The 25,538-nt window shown below is 36.4% G+C and overlaps 2 protein-coding genes and 1 pseudogene across 4 annotated transcripts in view; 2 read left to right on the forward strand and 1 right to left on the reverse strand.

Moving 5' to 3' along the window:
* The first annotated feature begins 493 nt into the window (after positions 1–493).
* LOC103710168 (probable ubiquitin-conjugating enzyme E2 16) lies at positions 494–6,897 on the forward strand. The gene is made up of 6 exons (XM_008795787.4): positions 494–606; positions 752–855; positions 968–1,070; positions 1,151–1,214; positions 6,385–6,473; positions 6,555–6,897. The coding sequence occupies exons 1-6, from the start codon at positions 577–579 to the stop codon at positions 6,648–6,650; spliced, it is 486 nt and encodes a 161-aa protein (XP_008794009.1). The 5' UTR covers positions 494–576; the 3' UTR covers positions 6,651–6,897.
* Positions 6,898–7,005: 108 nt separating this feature from the next.
* Positions 7,006–10,154, forward strand: LOC120104122 (annotated as a pseudogene).
* Positions 10,155–12,618: 2,464 nt separating this feature from the next.
* LOC103710169 (protein SABRE) overlaps positions 12,619–25,538 on the reverse strand; it is a 40,848-nt gene continuing 27,928 nt past the window's right edge. For 2 of the 3 annotated variants that reach the window (XM_008795788.4, XM_008795790.3), the window contains 13 exons: positions 25,136–25,239; positions 23,803–24,159; positions 23,535–23,653; positions 21,388–21,643; positions 20,774–20,998; positions 19,352–19,491; positions 17,268–17,340; positions 15,809–15,910; positions 15,509–15,697; positions 14,790–15,140; positions 14,532–14,699; positions 13,764–14,148; positions 12,619–13,204 (listed from right to left, as the gene is read on the reverse strand). In XM_008795788.4, the coding sequence (XP_008794010.2) occupies positions 13,101–13,204; positions 13,764–14,148; positions 14,532–14,699; positions 14,790–15,140; positions 15,509–15,697; positions 15,809–15,910; positions 17,268–17,340; positions 19,352–19,491; positions 20,774–20,998; positions 21,388–21,643; positions 23,535–23,653; positions 23,803–24,159; positions 25,136–25,239 (2,573 nt within the window). In that variant the 3' untranslated portion in view covers positions 12,619–13,100. The remainder of the gene's footprint in view (positions 13,205–13,763; positions 14,149–14,531; positions 14,700–14,789; positions 15,141–15,508; positions 15,698–15,808; positions 15,911–17,267; positions 17,341–19,351; positions 19,492–20,773; positions 20,999–21,387; positions 21,644–23,534; positions 23,654–23,802; positions 24,160–25,135; positions 25,240–25,538) is intronic. The other variant, XM_008795789.4, reaches the window with a different exon arrangement.

A 25,538-nucleotide genomic window follows, 5' to 3' on the forward strand; every position in this document is an offset into this window, starting at 1 on the left:
TTTCAATCCCTCTCGTGTTCATATGCATCAACTTCACATGCACTTTCTCTCTAAAAAGAACATGAATCAACCAAATGCTAGACCCACTAAACTTTGATAAAAAGTTTCCACGTAGGACCGAGTGATTTGCGGTAGGTATTTTTTACTTTTTGATTGCACATAGTCTTACAAGCTTAATGTGTATTGCATTGGACCATGCAACAAAAACTCCTCTTTTTATCTGTGTATTTGACTTAATCTTTTGCTCACATGCATCAACTCCTATTAGTGGTTGAAACTTATCAAACAATCAATAAACTATTAACTAGATTAAAAATAAAGTAAAATTTCTCTTTCCGTCCATTATAAAGTGAAGTATTTTTTTTTCAACAAATCAACTGGTCGATAATTTCAAAATTGTTTAGGTGCTTATTGCAAAAAAAAAAAAAAAAACTCTATGAAAGGAAAGGGCAAATTCGTCCATGAAAAAGCATCACTCCACCAGGAACTGAAAACTATATTAGAAGCCAAAGGCCGACCCTTTCTTCTCGCCTCCGTCCCATCTCCTATCCCTCCGTGGCTGCTCGCCTCCAGAGAATGACCAGCTCCTCCGCCGCCTCGCGCAAGGTCTTCCCCTTTCCCGTTTTCCCTTTCCTTCCAATCTCCTCTCGATCTTTCCTTCTTCCCGTGCTCCAATTCCCCTTTTTTCTTCTCCTTCTTCCGGCCTTCCCGTGTCTCCAAGAATTTCCTAATATTGTCCGGTTCATCGCAGGGTCTCAGCAAGATCGCGTGTAGCAGGCTTCAGAAAGAGCTTGTGGAATGGGAAGTCAACCCCCCAACCGGCTTCAAGCACAAGGTCTCCGATAATCTCCAAAGGTTGGGGCTAGGGTTTTGTCTCTCTCTTTCCGCTTCTTTCGATCCGATTATTGGTTCTTTTTTGTGATTTTTTCCGTGTATTTACTTGATTATCTGTTCTTTTGATTGGAAGATGGATTATCGAAGTGGTCGGGGCACCGGGGACGCTCTATGAGAGCGAGAAGTACCAGCTTCAGGTCGATTTCCCCGAGCATTACCCAATGGAAGCTCCGCAGGTGATGAATTCTTGATTTTTTCCATGAAGTTTGAATCTTGGGTTTGGGAGGAGAGTTCTGATTTATAGGATTTTGATCAGGTCATTTTTCTACACCCTGCACCTCTTCATCCGCACGTTTACAGCAACGGGCATATCTGTTTAGGTAATTTTATTTTCTTAAAAAGGATAAAGGGATTTTGATCTATTCAACATTCAAAATTAGAATTCTTGTATCTTATATTGTCAGAAAGTTCCTCGCTTGATTAAACACTTTTCAGCTTTATTCATTCCGATGTCATGGTTTTAGTTTGATTTTAATCATATATATATATGCATAAGAAGGAAGTTATCTTGATATTGGTGTCGCTGCCATAGATATTTGAGGACATGAAAACATTGCTGCGTTGAGAATCATGACATGTGATGGGCGTCTGTGCATACGTCTTTTCTGTTAGATTATTTGTTTGTATTGCATTCCTTTGTGTATTTTGAATGCTTTTAAGGGCTCAGATAGGGAATATCAGGTCAAAGTATGAGTTTTGTTAATTTAATGATAACAAAAATTGTTTGTTTTCCTTTTTGTGTACCTACCTTAATTTTATTACTGAAATTATTTGACAACAGGCGTGGATATGACAGTTTGGATTGCAATAAGTATTAGTTCTTTGATATGGATTCAGTAGAAAAGGTGCCAACAAGAAATAAGATTTCAGCATATAAATTACTAAAAAAATCTGTTTTGGTTTAGGTAGACTAGCCGGTTGATTGTGATATCAAGAGCATTCAGAGTACTTCTCTGTAAAAAAATCTGTTTTGTTTTACAAATTCCACCAACTATTTTGGAATTAAGCCGTCGTACTTTATGTAATGCCAGACCATGGATACATTGTGGCTACTATCTGGCTGAGTGGGTGGCACGTCAAAGCCTGCATACTACAGCTTATTATGATTTTCATGCAATGAACACAAGTGTTAAGTGACAGTTGCTCTCTGATGATCAACGTGATTGTATTCTTGGAAGCTTAACCTTGAATTGACACATACATAAGCATGCATGCATATGTTTATATGTATGTGCATGACAGTGTTGTCGTGAAGTGTGTGGCAAAATTGTTGAACTTATGAAATTTTTTTAGCCAAAAGTGTGCCCCAAAGTCAGAGTACAAAGATTTGATATTGCAATGGTCAAGGAAAAGTTGCATATTTTTACAAATCCACATTGTTTTTAATATCAGAACCAATATAATCCTCGATATGAACCACAATATTTCTGGAATGGTTTGATCCATTTTTCTATGCTGATAAGATAGTGACTTGAAACGAGGGGACCTAAGAAGTTTAGTTCTTTCTGTGGGGTTTTCTTACCTGGGAACTTTGTGCTTAGATTAAGAAGCTTGAAAGCAATCTACCTAGAATGATATGAAACCTATTCTTGGAACCTTGTCTTTGGAAAGATTGTTGTGATTAAGTTTCTGAGAGAGTAATAGATTTTAACTATGACTTCTTGTAGACAAGACGATGGAATGTGTCTTCTATTGTGTTTTACTCATGAAACTTTTCTTTTGGTCTTGTATACTTGAAATGGTACAAGATAAGTTTTGATGCAACATATTCCCATTTGTCATATGATGGGAACAAGAAAAAGCCAAATGAAAAGATTTTTGAAAGAAAAAATTTTGGAAGAAACAGTATATTCAGTATTTGATTTCATGTGAAGGGGCCATGTTGTCAATTAGAACTTGTTTCTTTTAAGGCCTTTTCCACATTCTTACTTTTCATCCATATTCTCACTTGAGTCTTCCTTTACCTTTGTCCTTATGCTAGGGATTTTGGAGCATGCTTTGTTATTGCTCTTCCTCTCCATTTAATTCTGACATTGCAATTGGTGCAGAAAAGAAAAGAGACCGGTAGAATTATTGGGTTGTTGAAGTGGGAGCACACTTTTGGAGTGTTTTTTACCTACTAAACACATCTGAGGCTAAGGGAAAAGTTGAGACATTTAACAAGCAGTAATACAGACTATAGTTAAAAGGCTTAATTTGATGCTTGGCTTGCCTTGCACCTCCTCTCTTAGGAGATGCATTGAGAATCATAGGTGGGGCTATGCAAAGTAAGAACATGCATCCCATAGAAAACTTATTTGGAAATATGCATCTTGTGCCTTATTTTTGCCTTTTAAGGGAGGCATCTATTACTTGGTTTTCTTATCATTGCTATTGCTGATTAAGGGAGTGTGTTTTGTTTATTATTGGATGATGTTGTCAGTAAACTTAAATGCAACACCTGGTATGGCCAGATAGGCACTGCAGAATGCTATTGAACCAAGGCATGCTATCTGCTTAATGTTTGTATGTGGCTGCAGTATGAACGATATATCCATGCTAGCCAAAGTTTGAGAAAATTATAATGTCCAGTCCCCATACTTACGTTCGCTCATTTTTCTTTTTCACATGGTTTCTCATAATTTCTAAATTTTTCTATAGAAAAAATTTCAAAAAAGCATCATGCTTAAACCTTATGTCTTGTGCTTCCACCTTTTATAGGGATGGGAAAAATACCAATGGTAGCCAAAAGTATATGGGAACATATAAATTCAATTAGAAGGATTTTAGCTTATATCCCGTCATTGCATGTACATCATGCATCAAATGCTCATAAATGGATGGTGCTAGGTTAAAATACATCCATGGTGGTCCATATATATGGGGAACCATATCGTGATCATGATATAGTATCTATACATCTTTGCACAGAGGCCAAACTTCAAGGTCTAGCTGGATAGAATATTTCTGAACTACATATCATCAGAAAATATCTGTTAAACAATGCCCGTTCTATGTCCGCTCAATGCATTGCAGATGTTTTAAAGTAACCCAAAAACCTCGTAACAAAAGGTTACAAAACTAACATATATCCTTCTGATTGATCAGATGGCTGACTTCCTGTACTTCGCACTGTAGTTGTGTCCGTGGATGGTCCAATTAGAAAGCTACATCATTTGCAATAAGGGTTGCTTAATTTTAAAACTTTCTTTTTGTTTATGTTCCTTACCTGGCATTAAAATGCTGGTATGTGAGACATTGTCTTTTTCCGGACCATGTCTTGGCGGTTGCTTTGAAAAGAATGGGCATTTATCTTATTGTTTCCTATGACGATTTCTGCTGATCATGCTTTTATGATTCTCTTAACAATGCGATGATAAGATAGAGGGGCACAGGAAGACTTTGGTAGATGTGAGCATTGCAATACTGAGGAGGCTTATTAAGAGGAAGAATGTGGATTTGTAGTTTTGTATGCGAACTGGTATGGAGACGTAACACGTGAAGGCTGGTCTCAAATAGAAATGCCTATGCTTATGCATTGAAGAAAGAAATGGTTGGTTATTAATAATGATTGCAAGAAGCATTGCCGTTAACCCCAAAAAATGAGTAATAAATAGAAATGTAAGAAGAGATAAATAAGAAAATCCCAAGGCCAACACTCATTAATGGGTTCAACTTTTGAGCAACATAGATAATCCAAGCACCAAGGACAAGTGTTGTAGGGATGCAGCAAGGTTGATTTTTGATAGAACTAAAAGGAATGGAGTGCATGAGAGGAAGTTAGAGAATTAATTGATGGATAACTATGGATATTTGGAAAAGATTTGATTGGGCCCGACCAAGATGCCTTGATTTGTATCATGGTCAAGAAGGAAGATGGTAAAACTCCCTGAAAAAAGGATACGTATTTTACAAGCCTGTCTTGGTAGAAGATGTAGCCCCTCATAAGAAGACTGTTTCAATGATTCCTGAAGTAATTCTACACTGTTGATAGAAGGATTATTGTTTATCGATGGATCTCATAATGCGTCCGCTCCAAGGCTATTTTCAAAGTTTATGAGTAAAGTTTCTCATCCATAAATTCACTTTTATTTTGGTAGCTAGTTACTCTCTGACAGATGGCTGTTCACAATGGTTCCTGCATATGTAACTCTTGTGTTGGGTATAAATTTATTACTTTATATCTTATATATTATGTCTAAGTTGATATTCTTCTTATTACTCATAGTTTTCTGATACTAATCAAACTTTCTAGTTTCCCTAGTGTTGCATATACTACCATTTGTTGTTGTCCATATAGTCTATATCCGCGCTGCATACCTGGTGTAGTAAAACTAAAAAAGAGTTATTAGCTGATGTGGAGTCAACATTTTCAATAGTGAAACAAGCTATGTTACTTGGACACTCACGTTCTACCCCAAAAATTCATGTCGGGTACATACCGATCCGGATACGTGGCAAACACTTGGACACTTGAGAAGTTCTATAGTTGCCTCTTTTAAAGATTGGTAGGGAGCCGAACTTTTCTAGCAATGAGTTTAACCTTCCATTTTTGAGTATTCTTTCTTTCTAGTAATTGGTCAAGGATGTAGGTTTTGGATTAACTTTGGAAAATGTTATTTCTTTTTTATATTCTTAAGTTGATCGAAAAGTTTGAATGAGAAATATATTTATAGAAAGACCTTGAAACAATATCTTCTTAATTTTTAATTTTAATGTTTAAACAAAGAATATTAAATACAATTCAATTAAAATTATAATTTATCCTCCATATTCGTGTATCTTTTTTTCCTTCTTGCCGAATTAGACACTTGGATTCGCATCCGAATGTGATTCTCGTATCTGTGTCTGTGCAATATTGAAAACAAGTTGGTTAACTTTTCTTCTTGATAACAGCTGTACAATATAAAACTTGAAGATAACTAGATCTATTCAAAATATAAATTATGCAGGAACTATGCATCAAGCATTTAACTAGAATTTAAAGACATACATTGTGCTAACTTAAAAATCAAAGTTTCCTATGTAGTGGTATGCTGCAAAGAGATGTTCTCGATTCATCTTGTTAGATCAATTTTATAATTGCCTGAGACTTGGTACGATTGAAGCCCTTGCTCCTCCCAATGTAATGGACATGACCACATTAATTCTAGCATGTGTGAATGGAACTATATTTGTTCTGGATGACTTGAAGGACGATCATGTAGTATCTACTGTATTGCTGGATCAGCCAGCCTTAAATGTTTCAATGTTGTAGGTGGAATACAGAATTATGAGAAGAAATAGTATTTAATATGTGTCCAACCTTCTATTTTTCTCCTGTTTTGCTTTAGGCAAGAATGCGATTTGATACTGCAGATAATGATGTTTCATCTCAATGTGGTGACTTTGGCTTTGGGGGAGCTTTAGAAGTGCCTAGTATGAAGTTAAATGCAATGTTCTAGAATTGAGGGCATGCTTAAGATTACTTTTTTCGAAGTTGTGCCTCACATTTTATTGTTGGCTCTGCAGATATATTATATGATTCCTGGTCACCAGCAATGACCGTTAGTTCTGTCTGTATTAGCATTTTATCCATGTTGTCAAGCTCAACTGCAAAGGTTTCTGTGCCTTTCTCCTCATTAGTGCCATCGCTCATGCTATGTATCGTGGTCATTATGAGAATCTTTTTGTGGTTGCAGCAACGCCCTGCTGATAATGACCGCTATGTGAAGAACTGCAGGAATGGTAGGTCTCCGAAGGAGACAAGATGGTGGTTCCATGATGACAAAGTTTGATTCTGATGGTGGTGCTTCTGTGGTAGAGTAGTTACCACCGATCCAATTCCCATGTAACACAGGAGTGTTAGGTGATTCAAATCAATGAACTACTGCAAGTTTGCATGCTTAAATATTTGTGAAGCAATGAATGGCTGTATGAACTTGAAAATATATTAAGGACCTATAAGGCCACAAAGAACTCGGTCGGAGAGAAACTCCTCAGCCTTGTCAATGAAAAGCTTGTGAAGCTCAGTTTAATCTCCAACTGTGATAATTTCCTCTGCTTCTTTCTTTTTCCAAAAAGAATTAATTATAACCTTTTATTCTGAAAACCAGTTCATGGAGGTTTCTACCAGCCCGAAAAGGTGCTTGCGTGGCTAGCATTTGTGATCTCATGTGTGGGACCTGCCATCAAGTTAGAAAAATCCAGGAGACAGGTGATACAGTTACTCTAAGAGTTGCCAGTGCACCAGCGACATTTGATTACTAAATGCGCAGCCTGCTAAAACCGCGAATCCATAGTATGGATGTGATGATTTTTCGATCTGTATCCTGTCATAGGTTTGAATCTGAATCTTTTTGAGGCGCTCTGGGAATAATGGCTGGAGAGGCAGGATTATGTGGCAACTGACGAACACTGTCATGGAGAAAAGTGGAATTTTAGTTTCTTAAAACTTGAGGTGCCTGGATCTGTGGCGGTCAGAATCTTGGTTGAAGCTTTTCAGAGATCCTACTCTCACTTTAACTGGAAAGCACTAATTTTTTGTTTTTTTTCTCAACACCTCTCCTTTGGTTGTGATTTTTTTGAGATGTTGATTTTTGATAATTCAAGGAAGCTATTTAGCTGCCTATAATTTTTTTCTAAATAGATCATTATGAAATCCTATTTTTTATAAACTGGTTTTTTTATGAAAAATAAAATAAGATTTATAATTTTAGCAAAACAATTATCTAAGACAGATTTATTCTAAGTTTTTCATGAATCTGTTGTCGTAAAATTTGTCAACAATACGGTTCAAAAGAATCTTGAGACGCCTGCCGGTTGAATTGATAAAATCTCTAATGCGAGTACGGAAGAACTTAGGATGGATCCCAACCTTAGCATCGATTGTTAAATTTTACAAATAAGATATAGGAGAGTCTAATTTTAAAAGCCATGCCGATAGGGAGGGCAAGAAGATGGAGAAGGAGATGGCGGCGGAGGGCAAGGTTCGGCACTGGGGAGCGAACGGCAACGGCATATGGATGCACGTGGTGGAGCAGGGCAGCCCCGCCGGCGCTCCTCCTCCACGGCTTCTCGGAGGGGCGCCACCAGATGGCCGACCTTGCGCGCCCGCGGCTTCCGCTCCCTGGCCCTCGACCTCCGCGGCTGCGGCGACTCCGACGCTCCCCCCAAACCCCACTCCCACGCCATCTTACACCTCGTCGGCGATATCATCGCCCTCCTCGACCACCTGCAGCTACCTAAGAACCACACTAGTCCCCTCCGCCCTCTCTCTCTCTCTGGAATTCGAGACTCGAATGATGTTTATTCGAATGCACGGCAGGTGTTTGTGGTGGGGCGTAGGTGGCGTGGCATCTCTGCCTCTTCCGGCCGGACCGAGTGAGGGCCCTCGTCAGCTTGGGCGTCCCATTCTACCCCCGGTCACCGGCTATCAGACCCAGCGACGCCTTTAGAAACTACGGTGAAGGCTTCTATGTTATTCAGTTCCTGGTGCTTCTGGCTTGCCATCATCTCTCATCCTTCAATTCTCTGCTCTTCTTTCTTTTCTTTCTTTCCTTCCTTCCTGTATTAGACTAAATCAGAATGATTGAAATACTGAGTATTCCACCATCTTTAGCAAACTCGTCCTTGTAAAACAAAATCACTTTTCCATGGTGCAGTGTTTTATTCTCTCTTTCTTTTTATTTTTCGTTGGTGCTGTACGTGTGTATGATTCAGGTTTAGATTCCAAATTCAATTTTTTTAATCTATAATGGATTCTGGCACAAAGACTGGGCCGATGTTAAGAAGCCACATGCATAATTTCAAAGCGAAATTGTTTTATTTTCGTTTATCTTGATTTATAAGTGTTGAAGATAGCTCACAAGGTCAGATTCAGGTTTTACATAGGAATTTGTTACTCCTATGGAGGAAAATTGCTGCAGTTTGGTTTAATTTTTGAAGTTTGATTGGAAGTGAAGGAACCTGGACAGTTATGAAGAAGTTTTGTCAATTACATTGCAAGATCTTCTTATTGCTCCTTCGGGAATGGAAATCATAGATTCTCTGGATACCCAATCTTCAGTGCCTCCATGGATTAATGAAGAAGAACTAAAATATTTTGGCGGCAAGTTTGAAAAATCTGGCTTCATTGGACCCTTGAACTATTATTGCGTGATGGATATGTAAGTTTTCTTGCTTGCTTTCAAATTCTTAAAACCATTGCACAATGATTTAGCGTGGCTATGTTTTATGCTTTTGAATTCCTATTCTCTCATTTTTTTGTCACTTAACTAGATTGGGGTTAGTAAAGGATTACATAGTTCTAATTGATGTGGATGAGAAATTGCAATGTTAAGTAATTATTAACTCCACTTATACAGTGTTCCCCAACATGGATCTTAAATGTATGCCTAGAATATGAAGCAAAAACATACATATTCATTATCAGTTAACCAATTTTGAAGTTAGTTCATGGCGTTGCAATTTCAGCTTTCTTATATGATGTTGTTACAGTTTGCTCGAGTTGATGTTAGTTGTAAATTGTGGGAAGTATGTATTGAGAAGATGCAATCAACAGTCCATTTAGATGATTTAATTTCATTACTAACAATTATCAATATGTGCAGAAGAAAATGACAAAACCACCTTAGCTTCAATAATTGTAAACTATGCCACCCTTCTGAAATATTTTAGCTTCATTATAGTTTTCTCATTGGTGATGCTTATTATACTTTTATTACATTATTCTGTGCTGTTTCTTTTCCTTTATTCTCTCTCTCTCTCTCTCTCTCTCTCTCTCTCTCTCTCTCTCACACACACACACAAACACAGTTGATTTTGTTGAATACAGGAATTGTAATCTACTTGCACCTAGGCGAGGATGAAGAATTTTTGTTCCAACAAAACTTATAATTGGTGACACTGACATCAGATTTCAATCCTTTGGAACGAAGGACTATATCACAGGAGGAAATTTTAAATGTTATGTTCCAAACCTTGAAGTTGCTGTCATTGATGGGCATCATTTTATCCAACAAGAGAAAGCTGAAGATATGACTGCAGAAATATTGTCCTACTTTTGTAATCTGGTTAAAGAGTCAGCATGGTAGCATTGCTAGTTACTGTATTTTGTAATTTAGAAGAAAAAATCGCGGGGCCCTTGTAGTTTCGGTCAACCATTCAACTACGTGATTGTGGTAATATTGTTGTTATTATTTATATTATCATGATTCTATAAACCTGACATAAAATTCCTTGGATATTTCGTTGATATTCTTTTACATGAGAATGAAATATTGATTTTACATTCAATTCCAGCAACCAGCTCCTGTTTGGAAATTTAGAGTGAAGAGTCAAGTAGTTCAGTTATAGTATAAACTATAAACAGTCATGTGAGTAAGTTGCAGGTGTGTAATGTAACAGTGGCAGTTCTGAAATTTTGTTAGGATGTTAAATGGATGAAACCTTAAGCCATTAATATTGCAAGGAGAGATTGTCATGTACCAAGCTTGGAAACTTTTATGAGAAAGAATGAAGAAGGTACAAGGTTGCCTAAACATGATTAGTACCACTAAAAGTTATTTTTCATTTCACTTACAAATTACAACTCCATTAACTTGAAGTTTAATATCATTTGTTTAGGTAGTATCAAATATGCATCCATGTGTGTATGTTGGGGGGTGGGGGTGGGGATAGATTATTCTCTTAAGAGGAGAGGCTATCTATTTCTTTCGAGTCCAAAATCAATAATGAAATATCTCCACGAAAGATTCATACTATCGATCATGATCTATATTACTAAAAATATTTTAAAAGTAATTATTATTATATTTTAGTGGTTTATAATCTATATATCATGTAGACACAAAATAAACAATTTCTATTTCTATTATACTAGTTTGTTAAAATATATGACAAATTGTTTAAATTAAGAATTTATCTTATTGATCATGTTTTACACATATTCAAATATATCTTGATTAAAAATAATAGAAATATTTAGATCATAGCAAAACATGGTCTCACATCATTTTTAACTATTTAATTTTATATCACTTGATATATGTCTTAGAGACTGTCAAAAGACAATTTTTATTTGTAAGCATTTTTTGTGGTATGGATCGTTAACTTGGATGCCTTGTTATTGATTTTGGATTCAAGAGGAGTAAATACTTCTCCTTTCGAGTGGAGCAAAGTACATATGTATAGAGAAAGGCTAGGATATAAACTTGTTTGGCCTTGGATTCTTCTTAATGAAAATCAATGATACATCTTTCATGGTAAAATAAATGATGTGTAAAATATCTAAAAAATAAAAATCAAAGTCTCTTGCCTATGCATTAATTGAGTACAAAATCAACAATAATAATATAGCTAATAAGCTAAAGTATGCTATACACTGTAATTTACAAATTTAAATCATTGATCTTGATCTAAATACTTTAAAATATATTCAAACCAAATTTTAATTAATTTAAATGCTTCTACATTATAGATCAAATAAAGATGTGGATCATATTATTAGGATTGTTCATTTTACATTGGTTTGATACATGGGTAAAAGATCTCGAAACTACGTAATTTTTTTATTTTTAGGTATTTTGTGTACCATAGATCAAGGTATTGATTTTCATTTTGAAAGATCCGTATTCCACTATAATGTATTTGAAGCAAAATGCACTCGAGTGCATCCTAATCTCTAAATATATACATACATGTATGTGTAAATACGCATGCAAACACCTATAGCATGTGGAACCGAGCATGTAAAAAGAGGAATTTGTGCCTGTTATGGAATTTAATAGTTTAAGTTGTAAAATGAAAATTAAAACTATTAGATATAATTTAGAAGACTTAACACACACACACACACACACACACACATCAAGCATCAAGCTAGCTGAGTCAACATATTGTACAGTGCCATTAGAAATAAACATTTAGGAGCATCCGATGCATAAACGAGATGTTTTCAAATATATAATTTTTTATGTAACTATTTTAGTTAAGCATTTGGCTAATCTGTAATATCTGAGTGCAGTGAGTTGCTGCAAGAATTGGTAGGCTGGCTGCCTCATACAATGCTTGCCCAAGATGTATCACCTAATTGAAAACAGCAATACGTTTTGGTAATACCCTATGATCTGTGTCGTACTTTAGGTTTATACATATAAAATGTCTGATTGATCGCCAAAAATAATTAAAATTCTTGCCCAACATGGCCCATACCATGCCAAACCATACTCAAATTGCATCTGGCCTGCCACCTGCCCTGGATCGTGTTAAAACAACTGTAAACAGTGAAAAATGAGCTGAACTTTGCTCACTTCCATCTAAACATGCTATAATGTCCCTCTTATAAGACTGAAGAGGGGCCATAACCTATGCCATTCATTCCTGCATTAGATCTTGGGAGCCCTGCCTGATTTGAACATGGCACTTCACACCACAGGCTGGGGGGCCACTGAGGTTACTGAACTGTTGATGTGGAGAAACGACTTCAAATTCAAGTAAAAAGTGAAAAGTGACGAACAAGTTCACTGTGAACTTTTATCTGTGATGCCTGGAGACCACCATGCAAGGTATCAACCTGGAGTTCGATTCACCTCTAGTTATATACTAGTCCATGACCTCAACAGGTACAGCAAAAAGAATCACCAAAATAAGTACTTGCATCCAGCCTCCTGTAAAGAAGCCAGTAAATAATACTGACAAATAAATTTCTTCGTAGGGCTAAGCATGTTCAGTTCCAAAAGATTGACCAAGTTGGATGACTTGGGATATTTTTGAGAAAACATGAATTTGAAGACCTAAATTTATTAATTACTCGATGCAAATGTACTTACAAAAATAGGAACCCGTTTAATCTTGTATATCCATCTTAACAAGAGGGGTTCAAATGTGCTTGGAATGCATGAATCTACATAGATACAAACAAATGCTACTCCATACATGTGATATATACATACAAGATGAAGCTTGCCGAATCTGCATCTGGTCTTCGGCGAAGCAGAAATACCGATCCTCATTACTACATGCAGATCACTTCCGTGGCTTTTTGCACAGGAAGCCTGTATGGTTATTCGAGTGCTGGGTGACATCTTGCTTCTACCATCAATCACTGATGCCAGCTTAAAATAATGACAACCATGTTAACCTTGTCAGCCTTGCAGCCCCTGGGCTCTTAGCTAGTGGTGAAGCAACACCCCGCAAACTGTTTGTGCCCGATGGACAAGAGGCCCAGTTAGCAACGGAGCCTCTCTCTAATCATGGAAATCCTCATAAGAAGATGGACCAGAGGAATCACTTTGAAACGGTGTGGACTCTCTTGGAGTTGATGGAAATGAATCTCGTTGCAGCGTCAACCCTGAACAGGAAAAAGGAGAGCACGATAAAGAGGGAAAAATATGTAACATAAGATGGCACAGCATTTAATGTGTCTCCCTGATAAAAACAGCACATGTTACAAGTAAGGTTGATGAACATAATGGCAGCAGATTAGTCATTAAAATTGTCACTGATGCCAACTAAACCAAACATTGCATAACCAGACAAGTGTCAGATTGATGAGTTGTTTAGTATGACAAGTCTGTTGGATACAGTTCTATTTGTTTTCGGTTATGATACAAACAGGTGCAAAGACGAACTACTTAAGGGAGAAACCAAGCTTATGCTTCAGTAAAATGATGATGAAGTTTTTTTTTTAAGGTAACAAGCACATAATACTCCCTCCTTGTCAACAATTATTTAAAAAGGGTACCAAGATAATGCTTAAAAAATAGTACTTTTTTGGTTGAATATCAAGCACATAATATTCCCCTCGTTAAAATTATTTTTTTGAAAAAAATTCTAGCACACCTTTATTATATCGTAAACAATCATTTCTGGAATCAAAATAATTTCAGTAATCTTGAGATTAAAATCACCTGAACTCTTATGCCCTCTTGGGCGAAACTTCTTAGCGTGCCGTATAAGCTTCTTAGCTTTTGTTATAGTCAGTTGTCGGGCAAAGGGTGAGAACTCAACATCACTGTCACTCGACTCACCATGGAATTCACTGTCTGCATCACCTCTCATAGTTCGCAGTACAAATGCCTTGGCTCTGCGGCGCTGCGAATTGAAAAGTCCCCTAATTGATGTGACAAATCCATCACCAGCCCCATCGCGAGGCCGCCTAAGCAAAGATATAGGAAACTGATCAGATTTTCCAGGTTGACCTCCATCGCTATCACTGAAGTTAAGATCACTTTCAGGAACAGCACTCCCGTTGGCCTCCCTTTGGCTTAGGGCTTTATCCTTGAATTTCTTACCCTGCATTGTGGAAATAAAATTAAAAGATCAATTCAGTTTCCTAAACCACGTCAACTTTGCGGATATTGATCATCTGTAAATGAAAGCTAAATATTTCGATATCCTCAGGGGGTTTGAGAGCACTAGTTTGATCACAAGATCAAGCGAGAGTTATCTGCAGCTAAACATGAACAGGATATGAAGGTATATTTTTGTTTGGAAATGAACTGAATATGTTACTCTGTAGAACAGCCTCACTTCCAAAAGAAGGCTCATATAGTAACTCAGCTGTTAACTGACACTTACGTACAAAAGTAGAATATTATTTAGTATATCAGTAATGCTTTGGGATGCATGTTACAGGTATGAAATGTAATATACCATGCATTATAGGTGGTACTTGCCTGCATGCCAGTTACTGACTTCAAAACTCCCCAGATGATATGCTTCTTAACTCGTGAGAAAAGCCTCCTCCATGTGCCAGTAAAATCAACACGGTGAAAAGAATCCATTAGCAACCTCAGATCATTGACTGCAAATCTTGATCCTTCATAAGTAAGAAGCAACTCAACCTATGATAACAATACCACATGATGAAGAGGGTCAATTCACACAATCCTGTACTATAAACAATAACAGGCCATATACTGAAATGCACTAACCTGGCTAATTTTGATATTATGGAATTCCATCATCTTGCGAGTCCTAGCTCTTTTCTCATCCTGAGATTTCCCTACTTTCTTTTCTTCATGAGACAAGCGGCCGGATCTTACCGACTTGGATTCTTTTGGTTTATTTTTGGATGTCTCGTTAACTGCATGTTGGTTTTCTGGTGTTGGATTAAGGGGGCCACTTTTTGAAGCAGTATTTGAAGAATGGGCTTGCAACACGAGTTCATTGGCTGCTGACTCGCCCACATTTTCTTCCCAAGTTCTGTCAGATGAAGATGTTCGCCATAGCTCCGGATTTGAACCACATACAATATTTGCTTTTAGGCTTTGCAACTTGGATACCTGCACAAGATCCCCTTTTTAAGGAACATGATAGCATCATGTGATTTACACTCAGAATTTTCTTGAGATTTTTTTCCCAATATAGATCTTAAAACACACTGCATGCACAAAAAGGTCCTTTAATACAGTAGAATGACAGCAAGAAGCTCAATTTTTAGATTAGTGATAGGTAAGTCTATTCATGGGAAAAAAAGGTATTTCTAGATTACAGAAAACAGTGAACTGACAGAGAGTTCAGCAAATTTGAACCGAGTTGTCCCTTTGTTTTTCTTTGCAATAAACATACAAAAACACAACCCATGCTTAGAGTTTAGTGTTTGAGAAAAAACAACTGATCTTCTAAAGTATCAAGACTCTTAGTAACTTACTTGGGAAGCATCACCATGATTAGAAGCTTGGTTGATGCTAGCATTAGTTGAAGCTGCTGTAGTTGCGCTTGATCTTCCAGGAACCTCAGATTCTCTGGTAGATTGGCTGCTTGAAGCAGCTGCTTCAGGGCCAGCAAAATTTTTCCTTAGCCGTCTTGATCCAGCAGTGGTCGAAACTTTCCAAACCTCCTATTTTTTTTTTTTTGATTTTCAGGATGAGAGTAAAAAGTTAAAAGCACAAAATGAAGTATAAGTAAGATGAGCAAATCAAGACATCAATTATCAAAACATTCATCCAACCTGCCGTCTTTGTGAATCTTGTTCTTCTTCTGGGAAAAAATAATCCCACATCATTCTGTACATAGTTTCAGTCAAATATATCTTCAAGGGATAGATCTCCACCTACAATGATTGGGAAAAGAATAAAAACATTGCACAAGACACATCACTCAACATACTCCACTGAAATGAAAAACTTTTCTATATGAAACATGTGGAAAGCCATACTGATATTTAATGATAACTACAAACACAAAACCTTCATGAAGAAAGCAAATAAATAATAATATGATGCTCAAACTTTCTTTGCATCAAGCATTTCTACTTAAAGGAAAAAAAAGAAGTAAAGAACATATACATCGTGAACAAAAAGAAGCAGAATACACAACTGAAGCAGCTGGATGGATCAAAATGATAGAACAAAAGGCTTTTACATTTAGCTGAAAGCTCTAGATAGAGCTAAAGTAAGTCCATTTTAAACTAATATATGCAGGATCTGGATAAGATTTTTTATGATTATAAAAGTAGTTTGCCAGCGTAATTTCATGACTATTTGTGTTTGCAGTATCTTGTCGCATGCATTTCTGATATGCGAGAAACATTCTCCTCCAAAAACTGATCCACAGTTACAAAATACTCCATTTTATCCTGATTTTATGACTTATAAATATTCTCTTATTTTAGCCTTTTCAGTTTTGTTAATTTCAGAGCAAAACTTATCAATTCATTTTAATCCATCTCATTGACCGGAGTAGCAACAAAAAATATTCTCAAAACCTTGATAAGTCAATAAAAGAATAATATTACATTGATGAATATTCCCAAATCCTCGTATATCTTATAATCAAAAAAATAACAAAAGTATGCTGATAAAATTATAGTTGACTGATATTTATGTATTTGATGACGTTGTGCTGTGGAATTGTAGAATTGTTTACACAACAGTGTGGTCAATAAAAAGAGACCGGGAGTTGTCCAGTATACATCAACATAATAAGTATCTACATTCAACTAATTCACATGATGTTATACACAAGTATATGGGCATATGCATTGCACATTGTTTAAGAGATTAAATCATGAGAATGGATACAAATAATTCAGGTCATTTCGGGCCTTGAAGAGATGAGAATTAGGAGAGAGTAGCAGGTTGATGGGATCCTCAGTAAGAGAGTGAGATAGAAAGGAACTAGATGAGAGATAGAAGATAGAAAAGAGAGAACAAACAGATGTAATTACACGAGAAACTATTGATATACATGTACCATATTATCAATGCAAAACTTATTTGTACAATAAAGTTTACTGACAATAATTCTTTTTCTCTGAACAAAAACTTATAGTCAGGATATCTTACTCATATTTTATGTCACATATTACAATGATGTTCTATACCACCTAAATTATAGCAATATATAATATTTTGCAGGAATTAAACAATAGCAACAGAATACAGTTGAAAATAGAAGACCAAGGTGACCTGGAAAAGCTCAAGAGGTGAATTTCCATCCTTTGGAGCACCCTGTTTGGCATCAACACGAAGCATTACATTTCTGCAGCCATAGGTTAGCAATGCAGAGCTCAGTCAACAATGTAAGAGGCTGTACATTATTAAAAAAATGCAAGAAAATAGATAACTACCAATTACTAGTAAAAGAGACTCAAAATCAAATTGAAGAAATTAAACCATCACGTAACTATAACTGCACTTGTTAAGCTGTACTACTTATGAAATACAAAAGGAAAACATCTCAATAATATTTGTTGAAATGCAGCCAGCTGCGGAAAAATGACGATATAAAGCTATATATTGTGCTTCTGGTCAGCCCAGAAACAAGCATATCCTAGTGTATTAGCCACGTATTCACATGTAAAAGCATGAGGAGATACAATGACAACTAAGATACAGAATGAAACACTTAAAGTGATGCTTTTATGAGGTTATCATTGTCAAAGCATATTAGAGAAAAATGCTTTTACTTTTAGTCAATTTAATCAACCATTGATCTCATACAATCTATGTTCCTCATGTTGACCAAAACATACAATCACCAAAACAAAAACTTGGGAACATTGTATATGACCCCTTATAATTTTGTAATTTATCAATAAACCCCCATATTTTACTTTGTTCCAAAAAATCCTGATGATTAGATTACCTATTTATCTCCCTTCCCCCCTTCATGCAGTCGACATATCCTAACCTTTATCGGAATGCATCTAATTGCAGCAGTTGTATCTTGAAAAACATTGCCCCTGGTCAACTCTTTTCTATTGTCTTCTTTGACAATATGTGTTCATAGGTGTTCTTCAGAAGACAGCAGAAACAGATAGAAAACAAATGGGTTTGACAAGGAAGCAAAGGCTTGCTATTTTTTAGCCTGATCCACCTCGGCACACAAGATATTTTTTAGCCTAAATTTGTATACAAGAAAATGGTATATATTGACAAAAATTAAAATTATAAATAATAAAAAAGATGGGAGAGAAACCCTGAGACTCCCCCTCCCATCTGAAGGATGCCGCGTCCCTTTCCTCCGCCTCCACCTCTCACTCCCATCAACGCACCCTAGGACCAGCTGACACACCCGCTCTCATCCTCCTCCCTCCAGCGCACATGCGGACCAGTTATGGTTGCCGATCTGCCTCCTCTCTCTCTTACCAACATGCCTCAGGACCAGCTATTGCTCCCAACCTGCCTCATCCTCCTCACCCTCCCCCCTGGAGCACCACTAGCACACCACATCCTCTCCGTCCCCACCACCAATAGTTGTTGCCAATCTCCCCCTCCCCCACTCCTAGCCAACATGGGATGGACATGCCCTAGATTGGGCTGAGTCAGGCCAAGCCCAGGCCTATATCTTAAAATAGTGGACAAAGTTCAGGCTTTAAGTTTTAAGCCCAAGATCAGGGTCGGGTTGGGCTACGGCCTAGTTTTGAGCCATCGATATTATGTTTAGGCCCGACCTAAACTCGGCCTCGCCCATCGATTCTGAAGTCTAGTGGTATCCATGCTTATGACAGCCATTGTTTGACACTTCAATGAAAAAGAACAGATAATAGCACCAAAAGAAAGGACTTGCCCACACAAAAAAAGATCACTGTCCAACAATATTTTTTCCTAAATTATATCTCAATTTGAACTTAAAAATATTATTATATTACATTAAGACTTTAATAGTTAATTAATAGCCATCATAAGTGTCAATATGATGCTGGTATAAGTTTATAACGATTATAAAGTATATACACACCAGCAGTTATAACATATGTTCATTACCAACAAAAAAAATTATAACAGCCATTACAATGTGGCAATAGTTTTATTTAAAGCCATGCTTGTAGGTTGTCAATTTGAATCTTTGTATATCAAGCAATACATGATTGTACAGATAGATGTTAAATAATGCAGCCAATATAAAAAAAATTTAACTCAAACAAATCAGCTGCAAGATACCATGCAGGCGAATGCAGAAACTCGCATATAATATTTCAAGGTATAATATGTACAAATGGCATGAGATATCAACTATGCAGGAGCTAAAGGTATTCTAGCTGTCGTACTTTCCCCATTCAGGAGGTGCATTCCAGGCAGATAACAGCATATCCGACTTGGCATTAGGCAGACAATTTCTCACGACAAAGGACTTTGTTGTGAACTGAGAAACACCAATATCTTTGTAGTCTCGGTCAAAATCACATATCTGTCAGAACAATTGTCAGGATAATTATTTTTGAAAAACAAAAGGTTCTTACGAAACCATCCACAAAAAATAATTCACTGTGTGAAGTGTGAACAGAACAGAAGAAATGTAGAATCATGAGAAGAAGGTATCATAAGCTCTGCACAATGAGATAGATGACCTTTATAATGCAGTCAAGAATGATGATAAACCGGATTGCACAAGGTTAGAAAGATTTAGCTGACTATAGACAGCAAAGTAATTCACATCGACTGAAGGACAAAAGTTGTAAGGAAAAAAACCTGTATACATGAGACAGGTAAGAATTATTTACTTTAGAATTTAGATAGTGTTCAAGCCCATAAAAATCAGGACAACAAGAAGGATTTCTACATCCAAAGGAGGAGTCAAGTTCCAAGTTTTGCCTCATAACCAAAGTCATGTTCCCCAACAAAATAGATTGTTTCACAATGGACTTCCATCTACATTGATTTAATCAGCACAGTAGAAGAGACAACTTGGATTAAATCAACAAGTTGAAACCAAAAGCATGTCTGGAGCAAAAAAGTCTTTTTTATAAGAGTATTAAGCAATAAAATAAAATTTGTATTCAGGAAGACAGAAGATATTTTTCCAATAGAATTTTCTCTAGAGCATGAGTGGAAAGGAGGAAACAATGACTAACCTCGCTTTTAGCTCTCATACCAGTCTATAGATTTAAGATCTCATACATAACATACGAAAATGTGAATGATCCCAGAAAACATAAGATCTAGCAAGTCACAGAAAACAGTATCATTTATTAAAATCAAGTGAAACACATCAACCTGATACCAGAGGAAATATATCATTTAATCAATCTAAACATATAACCTTTGACAGGAAGGATTGACCCATTAAATTTGGTAGCTTTAAGAATCTATTAGACAATACATTTCTACTCAGGGACGACATCCTTGGTCAACCTAAGCCCTTTTTCACAGATTACATCTTCATGCTCAGGTCTATCTCTCTTTAAGTTTTAAAACAAACATGAATTTCTTTTGGCATGCCATTAAATAGATACTGGTAAACTCTCAAAATTAAACTGCAAATAACAAAAACAACACAAAGATGACCTCTAAAATACTTTCTGATTTTAGAGGGTTATTTTGTGAAAAAAATTATTCAATGACTAATCCTTAAGTACCATTACTTTTCCATTAATAAAGAAATGATGACAGAAAAAGAAAGTCCATAGTATGTACAAGTAGTGCAATCCTTTTCAAACGAGGCTCCCTGTTAGAATTTTGCATGCACGTACCATGTCACTTATCTCAGCTTCAGCAAAAGATTTTCCATCTGCAAGCATATTCCAAACCACCTTGTTGATTCTCATAGAAATTCGCATGGCATAAGAAGGGCTTCTGTTCTTTTCTTTCTCCATCAGATGCAGCTGTGCAGCTTTTTGCAAAGCCATTCTTAATGCAGAAGATGCAGCCTTTCTAGACTTTTGTATGTTAACTAACTCTTTCTTCAGTCCTTGCACCTAAGCATGATAGACAAATTGTAAGTTGCAACGACATTTCAATGTCAAAAGTAGTAAGAGAAATAGATACTTGTTTAAAGTTCAAATTCTATAATTATGTGGACGGAATATCATTGATCCTGTCAATATTTTGAAAGTTTGAATAAAGGAGGATGTATTATTAACAAAGAAGATGATAGGTAGAGCAAGGTCCGTCGAACCACTCCTGAGTAATAAAGATTACCAAAGAATGAGTTTGATCTAATAATAATTGCCAATTATATGAATGAACACATGCCAATTCTTAAACATAAATTCTCTGATTGCTAGAAAAATTTATTCCAAAAGAATAATCAGATTTATCTGAATATAATATGAATTTCCAATACTTTGTATAGTTTCAATCCTACCAGGACTGGTTTTCCACTAGTAATCATCCATAAATCACCATCCTTCTCTGGAAATTGACAGAGGTCTGCAGGAACATCACTAGCTTCTGATAGGGTCCTTATGTCATCAAGCAGTAACTTCCTCTCCCTTTCTTTCTGTTCGAGGTTGATCTTTGCAAGTTCTACCTCTTCAACACCATCAGGAACCACCTCATCAGCCTCTTCTTCAATATCCTCATCATCTTCGGATGGATACAAAAGGCTACTTTTACGAGGCCTAGAAAAATGGAAGTAACACAAAAGACATCAACCAGTAATTCAGTAAGAGATTTCCTATGATCTTAGCTTCTGCTACTGAAAACAATATTAACATTTATTATATATTAACTAGCACAATATTCTTACTATCAACCTAAGTAATATCTGACTGAGAAATAATTTAATGGATACAAGCAATGACAAACAAATTCCTTGTTTGGAGCTTGGGTAACTATTGGAAAACAAGTCAAATTAAAAATATTAACTTGCTAAGCCATTAACACCTCAAGCTGAAAAATCATCAATCATCTCGATGGGGCAGCATTGTAGATAATATCAGCAACAAATATAGGCACTCCAAACTAAAGTAAAAGGACTAATCTGTAATTTCTTCCATGGCCCCTAGAATATTAGCATGGATCATACGGAATCTATCTCAGTATTCAAACAACTAGTCACAGTTCCTAGAGCTCCTTGCAAGGCTTGTTGAAAAACTTGTTGTCAGACCTGATTAACTGCTCTTAGTCATTGAAAATGAAACCCAATAGGGTCCATACTATCAATACAAAATATAGCCAAAATCTTAATAAAAGATATAACACATACTCCAATAATTGTCAAAGAATAAATTGATAGAATTTATAGCCCAAGGTCCTATAAGATAATGAAAGTTCCAACTTCAAAGCATATTATCTTTTGTAATTGCAAACAAGAGCAATGAGATCTGAAACATTCAAGTCAAGGAAAAAAAAGCATATGAAAATAAAGCATCATTACAATATAAAAGAGCAGGAAGCATACTGAGGATCAGTCATCTGAAACAGTTAATCACATAATTGTAAATTAACTAATATTGGTAGGTACCACCTATCGAGAGCCAGGCTGTTATGATACTAGGAAAAGCACATGGCAATATCATTAGAATTGATAAAAAATCTTTAGGACAAGTAGGTTAGACTCATCCGATCAAGACCAATTTGCACAGGTAGCTGTTGAAAATTGATTGGCTTTGTACATGTAAGTCTACTAAAGTTCTTTGGCTTAAAACTGTTCAGATGTCTTCTCCACATGTCTTCATTAGTTTGTTTCATCTCAAAGCCCTCAAAATGGAATGCAGTTGTTTTCTTTAGGTCATCCAACCAGGGCCTCAGAAGCAGCAATAGCTAAATATGCTGACCATTCTGGACTATGCCCTATGCTCTCACTGCCTTCCTGGCTACCAATCTCATGAATACTTGACTTTTTAAACCGAGCAACATAAAACTCATCTCATAACCATATTCAATCCAATTCTTGCTCTTGGGTTCTAGGAATAGGACAATCATGCCAAAAAAACTTTGGAGTTTGCTGAAAATTTTCATTGTTTCTTTCACCAAATCATGCACATTAAAAACTAAAAAGGATATGCTCATACCACCACTAGGTCAGCATTTCAATTTGCTACATTTAGTACAGAGGAAAACTTCTTTCTTAATTGGATCTATATACAAGCTATCCTGACAATTTTTAACCATCCAACCAGGGTTTCAAATACCGGTGCAGGACCTTGCACCTTTTTTTTTTTTTGCCAGAATGGCACAGTACTGGGTACCAACACAAGATACAGGACATCCTGTACTGAAACATTGTCTATTGGTGACTGAAACCTGCTGGAATGATACAGTACCGTTCATACTGTCCCATTCAGCCAATATTTGAAACCTTGTGTCCAGCATTCAGTTTTGAATACAAATTTAGTGATCAACATGATCAGCTATTATTCCATCTTTTACAAGAAAGTATAGCCAAACATATCGTTTAAAGAAAACTATAAAAAAAAACAGGTTTTGAACCTAAGAACAATAGAGAAAAAAAGAGACTAATATGAAATACTATAGAGTTTGCAATATGATGCAAAAGTAAAGTCTCACTTGGGAAGCCTGGCAAAGAGAAGATTGCTCAGTACATCCAGCATGACCTGAAACTGGCGTGAAGTCATTGTTGCAGTAATATTAGGAGAATTGAAAGAGAGCTCTTTTAGTGGTTTCACCTGGATGTCCATAATAAGCAGTCAAAACAGAGTCGCATAGTACATACTTAAGACCCACTAATATTATTTTATATATTATATATAAATGATGTACACACATGCACACACTGAATTTCAGAGAGGACATTCTCAACAAGTTTACATCCTACCTTCAGACCTACAGTTCCACCTTTGTGCCTTGTGTAGCGGAAGTACATTTGACAAGGCATAAACACCCTTTCGAGTAAAGCACCAGTACGTTTTACTTTCGGTGAACTCCTAAGAATCTTAGGGAGCCACTGGAGTCCAGCACCTGGGTCAACATCAGTTGGTGCAACATGAGCTTGAACATGCTCCAGCATCACAGAGAATTCCGCTCGTTTCCATGTCATTTCAGGTTCTGACTCAGGAATCTGCATATTGCTGGTACCTAGCGCTTGCTCAATCATCTCATATCCAACATGAAGAACTGAGTGGAATGAACGAGCTAAGACACGGCCACTGGCTGCAGCAAGCAGAAATCTACCCTGTGTACATATACATACAAGGTCAGCTTCTACACAATAATGGTGAACAGCATTTAACATAATTTTACCTTGATAAACAGTGGATAAAGTAAATACGAAACCATTCATTACTCAAGGCAGACTCATCTAGACTATGAATACATGCTGGTGATGTTACATACCAACGATCCATCAGATCTTTCCAGAATCTAAACAATGTCCACTTATGTGAATTTGTGATGCACAACTGTTTTCCAGACCTAGTGGTGGACAACATTTAACATAATTTTACCTTGACCAACAGTGGATAAAGTACATATGAAACCATTCATTGCTCACAAGGCAGACTTATCTGGATATATTTCTACAAATACATGCTGGTGATGTTACAAACTAACAATCCATTGGAGCTTTTTCATGATTTAAACAATCTTCACTTATGTGTGCGTGATGCACAACATTGTCTCAGACCTAGCGCTGAGGTATTGTACCAGCAAACGACATACATCACTTAGAAGGTTGCATTGCCACCTTGCAACAAATAACTACCGGAAAAATTCCGAATAGTCTGGTGTTTTGATAAGAGTTGACCAAACATTTTGAGAGCAACTGAAATTTCCTACAACACAATTATAATTCAGTATTCTGCAGACAGCTTCATGGAATTGCACATCATACAACAACTATATCTCAGTGCTCATAGCAAGTCAGATGCACCTTGACTTCGAGGTGCTAGGATGCATATTGCTCAGGGATACACAGTATAGTAGGATTGAAGATCTTGATTTGTTGTGTTCAGAGTGTCAAGTAAAAGCAAGAGCTCCTGGCAGTTAAAGACCAAGAATATATGCTAAAAAAAATTAAGCAAAAGGAAAGTTTAATACCAATAATATTAAATGATTACTCCACATTCCAAGCTTTGATGATTCAAATCCTAAAGATGAAAAAGAACAAATATTGCTCAGTACATGGAATGCAAGGAACATAGTTCACTTACATTAGCTTCTTCTGAATGCAGATTGAATTGAGGTTGAATAACATTCACCATGAAGTGGCGTGTCCCCTCTTCCTCTGAATCATCAAGGTATCCATGCTTCACTGCTAGATGAGCACTGGGACTTAATATATAAATACTAAATATATCTATGAAAGAAGCACAAGCTTACATGGAAGCAAATTGTTAAAGCAAAGCAACGCTGACAATTAAAAGACTCCTCATTTGTGTTGTTAAGCTCTAAAGCTAGAGGTGGCACCAAATAATCCATATCAAAAGAAGAATAATTTTCCCATATCCTACAATGAAGGGAAATGTGCAATACGTCCCGATTAAAACCAAGAGAAATAATAAAGCAAAGCCAAAACTATAAAATTTTAGTTTTCCCTAATTTTAAAGTAAAACC

The sequence above is a fragment of the Phoenix dactylifera genome, chromosome 16 (genome assembly GCF_009389715.1).
Source record: "Phoenix dactylifera cultivar Barhee BC4 chromosome 16, palm_55x_up_171113_PBpolish2nd_filt_p, whole genome shotgun sequence".
Lineage (NCBI taxonomy): Eukaryota > Viridiplantae > Streptophyta > Magnoliopsida > Arecales > Arecaceae > Phoenix > Phoenix dactylifera.

Coding starts and splice junctions, on each gene's coding strand:
- LOC103710168 (XM_008795787.4), top strand. CDS start 577: ATGACCAGCTCCTCCGCCGCCTCGCGCAAG. Junction 856..967: donor GTCTCCGATAATCTCCAAAG/GTTGGGGCTAGG, acceptor TTTGATTGGAAG/ATGGATTATCGAAGTGGTCG. Junction 6,474..6,554: donor TGTCAAGCTCAACTGCAAAG/GTTTCTGTGCCT, acceptor TTGTGGTTGCAG/CAACGCCCTGCTGATAATGA.